This window comes from Lipotes vexillifer, unplaced genomic scaffold (genome assembly GCF_000442215.2).
Source record: "Lipotes vexillifer unplaced genomic scaffold, Lipotes_vexillifer_v1.1 scaffold2194, whole genome shotgun sequence".
NCBI classification, from domain to species: Eukaryota; Metazoa; Chordata; class Mammalia; order Artiodactyla; family Lipotidae; genus Lipotes; species Lipotes vexillifer.
Window position 1 is genome coordinate 288,899 of NW_006777784.1, and position 12,419 is coordinate 301,317.

Below are 12,419 nucleotides of genomic sequence, written 5' to 3' on the forward strand. Positions count from 1 at the left end.
CGGGCCCAGCCGCTCCGCGGCATGTGGGATCTTCCCGGACCGGGGCGCGAACTCGCGTGCCCTGCATCGGCAGGCGGACTCGCAACCACCGCGCCACCAGGGAAGCCCCAATGAATGATTCTTTCCTCCCCTCACTGGCTTATACTCTTTGCCATGTGACATTTACATGAAGGGCTTTTAAAATGCTCTCTTTCCTACTTATGACGCTCATATTTTGTACCGTCTACAACAAATCATCTTAGAGAAAGGATATCACAGAATCATTAGTTTGCCTTTTTTCAGAGAAAAAAGTGGCCATGTAAGCGACAAATTATAGCCCCTAATGTACTGTGATTACATCCTGCTTGTGAAAACACAATATAGGTACAAAAAGGGAGTTGGTGGCCAAGGGGGTCTGCAGTTTGGATACATCAAATTGAGTGGAAACAACAGCAAACCATCTGCAGCAGCAGGGAGACTGGTAATGAAACAATGAGCACCATCGTGATGAGGAATCATCGCTTCCACTGGCAGAAAATGCAGACAGCAGTCCTCCTGATGACGCGCTAGACCAGAGACATGGGTGGGGTAGGGTGACCAGCGTTCCAGAATCATCTGGGGCTTTCTTTGCAAGAAGCACCTCATGCACACACCCCCGTGCTGCTCCCGTATCCCCACGGAAGCCAGGTTGTCAGGGTTCCCGGGTCACATGAGGTTTCATTCCTCCTTTCCTCACTTACTGTGTGTGTGTTCCGACACCTGTGATTTGACCATCCAAGACTAGCAAATTCCAAGAGCGATAGTTTACATGGAAGAGAGAAGTCGTTACTTAGATAGATTTCTTTCCATTTTGCGCCCAAGTTTCATGATCTTCATTGTTCTTTATTTATAAGGACTCCTTTAGGAAAATCATAATTTTTGGAGTGGCTCAAACTGATCTATCAAAAAACATGCACACGGCTTAATTGTAACTTGACTTGTATTGTACTTAACGTGTAATGGAGAAATTGCTTGATTTACTGCTGGTGAGACCCACTTTACAGGTCGGTCCAAATTCCTTCAGAGAAAGCAGGTCTATTTGAAGGAGACAGACACACAGACTTTCAGAGAAGTAAATATTAAACTACCCACATATCATTACATTTTATACTTAGAAATCAATGCATTTTTGTTCATGAGTTTGTGTTGGAATCAAAGCATTAAAAGAACACTTCTCCCTAATTTTCAGTTTTCCACCAGATAAAGATAATCATTTGTGTTTTTACTTCAAGATGCCAGTGACGCGCTACGCGGCTGGATTTCTCCAACCTAAAGTAGCAATGGGAAGTGTTAAGGATGCCTGTTCACTGTGTCGTCCTCTTCCATTTCAGCTCGCAGACATGGGATATCGGAATATTGGACATCTTTGGTTTTGAAGAATTTCAGAAGAATGAATTTGAACAAGTAAGTGAGTTTCTTTTGAAATTTTGTTAACTTGAATGATCTTTTCAACTAATAAGGCATCTCTCTTTAATTCAGTAAAGGCTATTTGCACTATTTCTTGGGAATATGTAACTAAAATAAGGAAATAAGGACTCTGCAGTCCTGTTTTAAATTAATGTTCCAGGTTTGTTGACATAGTCATCTTTTTTTTTTTTTTTTTTTTTTTTGGGCAGGCTGGTGGTGATTGGAAGCAGGGGCTCTGTAGTTTCAATGCTTTTTTTCAGTGCCATCTCTATCACCCACCATCTCTGAGACCTAGAGTCCATTACTTTTTTTAATCTTTTTTTTTTTTTTTTTTCGGGTACGCGGGCCTCTCACTGTTGTGGCCTCTCCCGTTGCGGAGCACAGGCTCCGGACGCGCAAGCTCAGTAGCTGTGGCTCACGGGCCCAGCCAGCCACTCCGCGGCATGTGAGATCCTCCCGGACCAGGGCACGAACCTGTGTCCCCTGCATCGGCAGGCAGACTCTCAACCACTGTGCCACCAGGGAAGCCCCTAGTCATCATTTTTATGTGGTCTTGTAAACTGGCATAATCCTTTTTTTTTTTAAACAGAGGCACTTGTTTTAAAAGACGGCGTTAGATGAAACCAGAGTTATGCTTATGGAAATGCCATTTCAGCAGGGTCAGAGACTCGGAGGGTGTCTCTATTTGAAATCAGTTTGAAGGTCTTTAGAAACTCCAGCCAAAAATCAGGATGGAAATACTTTCTCATGCTAAATGCTCTGATTTGTAGTTTCAACTTTACGTGACATGCGTACATATGACTATGGCCAACTCATAAAAGTACATAACAGAGGTGTTGATTATTTTTAATCTATTTACAATTTAGGGCACTTGTAAAAGCACTAAATTCTTTAGGTATCTTAATAGTATAGTACGAATAGTTTAATCGAATTAAGTATATCTAAAAATTAAGGGCTAAGGGTAGGAATAAAAGTTGCTTTAGCAGAGAAGGAAAACTAAACCTGTAAGATGGTACAGGTGGGAAGAGAGAAAACCATGCTGCATTAAATTACATGAATTTCAAGTATACAGTGTTTAGAGTGGTTACTGGCACTGGGTAAGGAATTAAATAGAATGAGGTTGAAACCCAGTTCTGCGACTTGTACTAGGAGAGCTGTCCTGGCCAAGATGAGGAATCTATAATATCCTTATCTGTAAAGTCAAGATGGTAATAGACCTACGGAGCTGTGAGAGTGAACAAGGTGACTGTTAGGTTCTGGTGTCATTTTCCAGCTCACTGTACACACGTAAGAAATGGTGGGTAGCTACCTTCGCTGCTGTCAATGGCAACACCTGAAAACCTTTTCAGATTTGGCCTTTTTTCCCCTAAAAAAGTGGTTCAGGGTCCTCTGAGTAGATCTTAATCATGCCAACTCACTTAATCTGGGGTGAATCATCGTGAATCATTTCTCTACAAAACTTTACAGGAAGTCTCGCCTAAAATAAGAACAATGAGACCAGAGATTTGTTCTCCCTTCGTGATGCTGTGTCCACGGATTAATGGAAAAGGGAGGACTTTGTGGTTCTATTTATTTACTGCTTATTATTAAGAAAAATAGTGATGAACATAGGAAGAGGGCAGTTGAAAGAGTCACCAGCAGGATGTCCAACAAGAAGCATAGGTCTGCAGGCTGCTTCCGGTGACGGATTTCTCAGTGCAAGTGTTCGAATGTGGTCTGGCAGTCTTATTGATTCCTTCCATTTTTGCGTTAGAAAATATGCAGGCTCGGGTCTCTAGTGAGACTCACGGTTTCTGCATCTCCCGGTTAAGTGACATGCAGAAATCACAAGTGGGAGGGTGTCTGCAAGGGCTGGGCTCCCAACCTCCTGCTCCAGACCCAGACTCAGTATCTATCATGTCTGTGCCGGCAGCTGAAATGTGCAAAACATTTATGTTATCTCCTGATTAAAACTTACTCATTTACTATAATTACGTATACCCCTTATCATTCTTTCTTGCTGTTAAATATTTTAATTATATATTTTAGAATATATTCATGACCTGAGATTTTTATGAACAAAGAATGGCATTTTAGATTTTAGATTTTTCAAATCTAAAAAACAAGTCTCTGTTAAATACTAAGAGCTAGTTTTAGGTACTTATGGGTAAAAGCTCAAGACCAATTTTTAGACCTTGATTACAAAAACAATAAATATTTTTAAAGATGTACCTTTAGTTTGCTTGGCAGGTTTGTCACGCACGTTTAGCAGGTTTGCTTAATTATTGGGCGCAATATACCCAGGGACCATTTAGAAGGATAAAATGATTTTCTTTGTGGGTAGTCCAAATCTCATCTTACAGGGTATTTAGCAAATTCCTAAATTTGCCTGTGAGCTTTCTAAAGGCCATTGATTTGAATGATACATTCTAGATTCTTGAGTTGCTAATAGAATGGCGAACGTCCTCATTTCTTATTCCACTGAAAACTTGCAACAGAATGGTTAGCAGATCAATATTATATTCAGAATCAAACCCAGAAGAATATTAGTGCCTCTATCGGCTATTCAGTAGAACTTCCACGCCCACAGGGCTGCAGTTGGGTGTGGTACCGCGGTGTGTGTATAATAGGAGCTTAACAAATGCGTTTCAACTGATATTTAGAGTAAACTCATAGGGAAAAAACCTTTAGTGGATTTTCTAGGGGCTTCTCTTGCTCAGGAATAAATGTATACTGCTTGACAATCATTCATCCATAAGAAATTTGACGAACAGGGACAATCTGAGGAGACACTAAGAAGGACGCCAAAGCATCAGCACGTCCAACCTCAGTTTGCGCAAGTAGCTCTAAATCATTAGATGGAAGCTTGTGATACTTTAAATGAGAATTTGTTTCAGCTCATAGGAAATGCTAGTCCTGTTTTCCCTGACTTTTAATAAGTCTCTTCTATTCAGAAGAGACTTATTATATATTATATAATATATTATATATTATAAGAGACTAATTTATATATTATAAAAAGATGATTTTTAGAGTAAAAAATGGAATATAATGTATAACTCAACAGCAGTTTAATGCTTCAATGGAGGGGGCGCTAAATTATCTGAGTTCCAAAGTACAATTCCGGAGGCTCTGAATCTGTCGCCCTGATGAGTTATGTAATTACATCATTACCAGGTCTTCTCTGCCACGTGATACTTACATCTCATGAATTCTCATTTCCTTTATTATGTATCTAGCACTATAAACGTATCTCCTAATGCCCTAAAAGAAAAGCCTCTCTGATCACCTCTTCAACTTGACCCAGCCAGGGAATTCCATTTATGATGCTTGATAATCAGAAAGAAAACAGCCAAGACAAAAGTTCCCTTACACATCGCAGTGCCAATGATATTAGAAAAGTGAAAGCGATTCAAGGCACAATGTGGGAAGGAGAGGCAAAAATCCTTTTAGTTCCAGAGACTATTAATATTTAGAAAGCTGAAAAGAAAGAATGAAACATTACTACACACGATGTGAGAATTTGATAAAGTAGCCAGTTGTAAATCAGCGTGCAAAAGACTTTTATATGTTCTGAAAATAGTTTATCAGAAGACATAGAGGGAAAGAAGAAAACATTTACATAGTCAAAACTTAGGAAATAGCCTAAATGAGGGCTAAAATACTCCCGAAGGTTGCATAATTACAGTTAAAAGTGGAAAGATATGCTGCATTCCTAGAAAGGCTTGATAGTACAAAGATCCTGATTCTCCCTAAGTTAATTTATAAATATAACCTGATGCGGTCTCACTACAAATAAATGAAGAATGAGTGACAGAATTAGAGCAAGTCAGTTCTTCAGCTCCTAAGAAGTAATGAATCTATGCAATGAGTATCAATCACAGCTAACACTACAAGAAGGGTGACAGTATACCAGATGCATATCAAGTGTTCTTGCCAAGAAAGAAAGAAAAGAAGGAAGGAAGGAAGGGAGGGAGGGAAGGAGGGAAGGAGGGAAGGAGGGAGGGAGGGAGGAAAGAAGGAGGAAGGAAAGGAGAAAACCTGGATATAATGAAAGGTGTTGATGTAACTACTAATTAACAGAAACTGAGGACAGAGAAACATGATAAACTAAACCACGAGAATTCACTCTGAAAACTCCAGACTGTGAGAAACAGTACAGGAAAAATGACCTGATTTCTTCAACATAAAAAATGCAAGGATAAAAATATAAAAGAACAAGGTGCCTGGTAGATTGAAAGAGATCTAGGAGACAAATAAATCAATTAAATGTATGGACATTATGTGGATCCTGATTTGCTTAAGTATAAAAAATTATGAGTTAATTAGTGTAATGTGAAATCTGGACATTTGACAAAATTTAAAAAAAATTATCCTTGATAGAAATTATGTGACATAAAGGTACTATGGAGATATTTTTTAAAGTCCTTGTAGCTTAGAGAATTATACTAAAATATTTGCCAATTAAATGACACAATGTCTGAGAATTGCTTCAAATGAATTTAATTTTGAGGGTAATATGGAAATGGATAAAGCAGAATTGGCCATGAGGTGGTAATTGTTGATAATTGTTGAAGTTGGTTGATGGCAGATGAGGTTGAGGTTTATTGCATTATTCTCTTCACTGTTGAATATGCTTAAAATTGTCCGTAATATCCATGTACACCTCAGAGATTTGCAGGTTCGGTTCCAGACCACAGCAGTAAAGGGAATATGGCAATAAAGCTAGTCACATGCATTTTTTGGTCTCCCAGTGCATATGAAAATTATGTTTTTACACTATACTGTAGTCTATTAAGTGTGCAATAGCATTACGTCTAAAAAAATGCACATCCCCTAATTATAAAGACTTTATTTTGCTAAAAAACTCTAACCGTCCTCTGAGCCTTCAGCAAGTCTTAGTATAAACATCAAAGATCACTGATCACACATCACCATAGCAGATATAATAATAATAATAAAAGCTGGAAATATTGCAAGGATTACCAGGACGTGATACAGAGACAGGAGATGATCAGTGCTGTTGGGAAAATGGCGCTGGTAGGCTTGCTCGCCCCAAGGTTACTCCAAACCTTCAATTTGTAAAACACACAGTAGCTGCAAAGCACAGTGAAGCAAAGCACAAAAAAATAAGGTATTCCTGTGCTATTTAAAATAGATGAGAAAGCTTTGAGGTTATATAAATTTTAGTAAATGCTAGAATATGTTCTCTCCCAACAGTGGTAAAAAGCTCCAAGCTCTGCAGACTACAGATCTTCACAAAAGGCATAAAGAACAAAGTAGTGGAAACTAATGATTTAATATTCAATAATTTCCCCCAGTTTCCCACTAGACATATAACATGCAGCTACATATAATGAAACTTTTGAAGCTATGGAATCTAGTAAAATTGCCTATCAACAATTTGCTATAAGACTGCAGAGAATTTGAAAAGAGAACACATTTGTTCAAAGTAAAAGCTTTGAAACATTTCCTTGCTTATAAATTCTTTTCTAAAGAGTGAGATTTCCTGGAAAGTCCTGGCGAACAGGACAAGCTTGGGCTAAGTGTTCAATGGTTTGGAAAAAGCCAGATGCCTTGACTTCTAAAGTTCTACAAAAGAAGATTATATAGTGTGTCAACCTCAACCTCAAAAAAACCCCATAAAATCCTTAGCTGTGAAATCACTATCCTAGATATGATACAAAGATAAGTCAAAGAGCATATTAACGACCATCGGTTGAACTCATACCATGTACTGTTGATGTAGATAATTCCATTTTACAGATAGGAAAACTGAGAGTGCTATGGTCTCTGCTCTCTGTAGGAATGTGTTTTATCGGTACCTAGAAGGATGCATTTGTTCTGGCTCATTTGCATCAGGGTACTCTGTGGTTCATTCATTCAATGAGTAGTTTTTGTATATGTACCAAGTTCCAGGCCCTGTACTAGGCACTAAGAAATGTATGGACATTATGGTGAGGTAGGTAGGGTACAAATAGGAGAGGGACCAATTCTAATTGGATATCTTGGGGGAAGGATTAGGAAAACCTTAATGAGGAAGAGGCTGCTATTTTCGTTCCTAGTATGGCAAGTCCCGTGTCTTTTTTTTAATTGACGTATATAGTTAATTTATACAATGTTGTGTTGATTTCAGGTGTACAACAAAGTGATTCATATACACACACACACACACACACACACACACACATATAATATATTCTTTTTCAGATTCTTCTCCATTTTAGGTTATGATAATACAAGATATTGAGTAGAGTTCCCTGTGCTGTACAGCAGGTCCTTGTTATTTACCTGTTTTATCTATAGTAGTGTGTATCTGTTAATCCCAGACTCCTGATTTATCCCTCCCCCACCCTGCTATCCCTTTTGGTAACCATAAGTTTGTTTTCTATGTCTGTGAGTCTATTTCTGTTTTGTAAATAACTTCATCTGTATTATTTTGTTAGATTCCACATGTAAGTGACATCGTATAATATTTGTCTTTCTCTGTCTGACTTACTTCACTTAGTATGATAATCTCTAGGTCCATCCATGTTGCTGCAAATGGCATTATTTCATTCTTTTTTACAGCTGAGTAGGATTCCATTTTATATATATATATATATATATATATGTATGTATGTATGTATGTATGTATGTATGTATGTATGTATATATATATCACATCTTCTTTATCCATTCATCTGTCAATGGACATTTAGGTTGTTTCCATGTCTTGGCTATTGTAAATAGTGCTGCAGTGAACATTAAGTGCATGCATCTTTTCAAATTAGAGTTTTTGTCTTTTCCAGATATATGCCCAGGAGTGGCATATGGCAACTCTATTTTTAGTTCTTGAAGGACCCTCCATACTGTTCTCCATAGTAACTGCACCAATTTACATTCCCACCAACGGTGGAGGAGGGTTCCCTTTTCCCCACACCCTCTCCAGCATTGATTATCTGTAGACTTTTTAGTGATGGCCGTTCTGACTGGTGCGAGGTGATACCTCATTTTAGTGTTTAATCATAGCTCGTGTTCTGATAGTGATAGCTGTTAGGTATCAGTATGATCTGTTTACTGCTCAATGAATTGATCTATGAATATAAAAATATTTTATTGTTAAATATGCAGATTCTCAAATCATGCATACATTAAACATCTAACTCTGTCTTAACACATTTTCTGCTCTCTGATATTGAATTTTCTGAAATCTTTTCAGAAACTCACCAAGCTATTGATAACACAGTTTAAGAAAAATTTGAATAAGGAAATTTTTTTTTTTTTTTACATAGCAGAACCCCAGTATAGTGCTACTAAGGTTTCTATAGAAAGATACACAGAGTAATTAAGTAATGAGATGCTACTTCAATGTACTTCTTATAGTGATATTGGATTCTGTGTTTAAAAATAGTGTGGTTAGAGGTCCTCAGGCTACCAATTTCTGAAAACTTGTTTTGAGGAAATAAAAAATGAACTAGAAGAACGCAGTTTTGACCATGTAAACTGTACATTTAATGACATTTTTTTCTTGAAAGCTTTTAACTTAAACAATATCACCATTTTAGAGCTAAAGAAACCAAGGCCCAGATAATTTAAGTAACTCAGGGAAGGACATATAGAACAAAGATCCGGTTCCAGAACCAATGATCTGCACTATTTCCAGTTTCAAAGGTTCTTTGAAAGTTAGACTTAAAGATTTATTATTATTGTAAATTTTCTAAACTTTAATTGCTTCCCATTCATAAGTATATTTTTTGTATTTCTCTTAAGACACAGTATTATTTATTCTATTAAATACAGAAGCAATAAACTTTGAATAAATTTTATGTGATATTGTTTTTTTTTCCACAGTGGAGTTTTTCACCAAATGCATTTATTTAATCCGAATAAATAAGTGAGAGAATGCAGGTATATCTTCTTCCTTGTAAAGTGAAGGCTGACCTCCTTTTACTGCACTTTTTTGCTTTTTTGGGCTTCACAGACACTGCATTTTTTACAAATTACAGTTTGGGGGCAACCTTTCATCGAGCAAGTCTACTGTCACGTTTTGGTAATCTCATAATATTTCAGATGTTTTCATTACTTTATATTTGTTATGACGATCTGTGATCAGTGATCTTTGATGTTACTAATGCAACTTGCTGAAGGCTCGGGTGATGGTTAGCACATTTTTTTCGTAATAACGTATTTTTTAATTAAGGTATATACATTGTTTCACACATAATGCTGTTGCACACTTAATAGAGTATAGTATAGTGTAAACATAACGTTTACATGCACTGGAAAACCAAAAAATGCATGTGACTTGCTTTATTACCATATCCCTGTTATTGTCATGGTCTGGAACCAAACCCAAAGTATCTCTGAGGGCTGCTGCACCAGGATGGTTAAAAGGAAGTGTTACAAAATGTAATAGGGAGAATATATGGATTTGAAAATGTATATCGGGTCACTTTAGAGAAGAGTGAATTGAGTTCTTTTAATGACAACTAACCAGGAAGAAACTCAGCTTTCCAGCAGTGGCTGTGCAGGTGCAAAGCCCCCAATGTGCTGACTACGAATATGGTTCCATTTAGTTTTCTGCTAATACTCACCAGGGGCTACAATTTCTAGAGCCCCTGCTATGAGTCAGATGCTTTTCTTGTATGATCACTAGCTCCTGCAGCAACCTTCTCAAAAAGCTAAGGGACGTCCCAGAAGCCTTTGCGGGGCCATGTGGGAATTCAGACGCAAACCCATCTGGTCCCAAAGCAGTGCTCTTTGTGCCGTTTTCTTTCTTCCTTTGACACCTCAGGACCAGGGCTCTGCAGTCTGTGATTTTTTTCCAGTATCTCTAGGCTTTGCATTTAATCCTGGATAATGACAGCTCTTTGAAAAAGACAATTATTTCAGTAGCATTTGTACTTTTCAATCTGAGGTTAGCAGATTGTTACGTAGAAAATGGCAAGAAAATTAGCCAATAGGTTTATTGTTGACTGACCCCTTCAGTCAGTCCCTCAAATCCCTGAACGGCGGTGGTTTTTATGTTAAAGGAGATTATAGGCATGAGTTACACGCATTAAAATATTGGATTTATTTTATGAATCTATGTTGCACTGAGTAATAGAATCCCTAAAAGAAATGCTGGAGAGAGAGAAAGTGTTTTTTTTAAATCTGTGTAAAACCGGTGTCTTTATTCCTGTGAAGTAACTGCCACCTCTATTAGCTTAAAACCTGTTGCACAGAGTTTGATTTGAAAAAATCTCAAAGAGAAACCAGGGGAGGAAAGGGTGTTTGGTTCCTTTAAGAAACAGTAATCTACCCAAAAGGAGTGGAAGGTAGTTTGGTTTTGGAAAACCAAAAAACAAACAAGAGCAGAAGCAGGTCCCCGCAGTGCCCTGGGCCCGGGATCTGGGAATGAGGCTCCCGACACAGGACTCCAGCAAGGGAGCAGCCCTTCCACGCCGTGTTCCCCAAGCATCAGGCTCCTGTATTTATGGAATAATATCAGGGTCTTTATCCGTGTCAAGTCAAGATAGACGGTGCCGGGAGAAAGGGAACATGTCCTTTCCCACACAGGGATGGAGAGAAGAAAGGCTCTGCAATAATAGGAATTTCAAAGAAGGCAAAATACACTATAGAAATTTAAGGCTGAAACAGATCGGAGACATACTCTTCCCTCATCACCCCTACCCCTGCCATTTTATAGATAAGGTGCTGAAATCAGGAATGACCGATTGGTTGGGGAAACTATATACAGTAGTCTCGAAACCCAAAGAGGCGTTCTTCAAAAGAGTAAGTTGGAGATGCAGAGTACACTTGACACAATGAAGGCCCCAGAAATGGCCCCTGCAGAGGATACTATTGGCTTGGCTTAGTGTTTAATAGGCTTCTCTTGTGTTGTTTTTTAGACGATAGTAATTGACATCTCATGCAGTTAATGTTCTGCTGAACGTATTTGAGAAATACTGAATATCTGAAACCTGACCTCATTCCTGCCCCATCAGATAAAAATGGGTCAGCAGACATTTGGTCTTGTCCAAAACCTCCATAGGACATTTAGTTCACATGAAAATGTCCTTGACATTTGGTCCTATCCAAAATGTCCTTGAGTATATTTAGTCTATGCCAAAAGGTTTTGCACAGGACCAAATAAATGTCAAGGACCTTTTGGCATGGACCAAAGGTCTTACCGGCCAGATATCTGAAGGACATTTTGGACAGAAACAAACGTCCTTTAATATGTAACTGTATGATATATGCATCATGTGCATATATGCATGTGCATGTGCATGTGTGTGTGTGTGTGTGTGTGTGTGTGTGTGTGTGTGTGTGTGTGTGTGTATGTAAGCTGATGAGGAAATCAGGTAATGGATTCTGTATGCCATCATCTATCTCAGTGTGTTCAATCATGTCTCCATGTTAGAATCACCTGGAAAGCTTTCAAAATATATCAGTGCCTGGGCCCTACTCTGATTTAATTGGTTTGGGGTCAGGCCCAGACATCAGCCTTTTTTAAAAGCTCCCGGTGAATTCTAATATTCAGTAGGATTTCGAATCCCTGTCTAACGCCTGGAGCTCTGTCTTCAACTGGAGTGAGCTTCAATTAATCTCCACTTTAATTCTGTGATGCATACATCATGCTTTATTATATTTTTGCTTCAGATAAATTTCACTGAGTAATGAAAATAAAGGGAGAACAGTTGGTGAAAATTTACTCAAGAAATTAATTTTGTCATTAATACAAATGATAGGCCATCTGGATAAGCAATGATAGTCTGTTACTAAAGAGTGTTTTCAAAGGGTGCATGATTTTTATTATTAAACCACTCAGCAATGGCACCTAATGTACAAAGCATGTATTTTAATCAGAGAAGGTGCATGCTAATTGAACAGCTCTTAATAACTGTTCATTATCATTTATGAATACCTACCTTTTACCCACATTCAAGTCTCCTCTGAGGAATACGTGGGAATTTAATGAAACCCCAGCATAATTCCGATGGATAGAGTTAAAAAGTAAAAATAATGATCGTTTTGCATTGAAGTCAGTG

At 38.1% G+C, this 12,419-nt stretch overlaps 1 protein-coding gene across 1 annotated transcript in view; it reads left to right on the forward strand.

Moving 5' to 3' along the window:
• MYO16 (myosin XVI) overlaps nt 1-12,419 on the forward strand; it is a 463,256-nt gene that overhangs the window by 286,681 nt on the left and 164,156 nt on the right. The window contains exon 22 of the mRNA XM_007451283.1: nt 1,350-1,422. Coding sequence (XP_007451345.1) covers nt 1,350-1,422 — 73 coding nt within the window. The remainder of the gene's footprint in view (nt 1-1,349; nt 1,423-12,419) is intronic.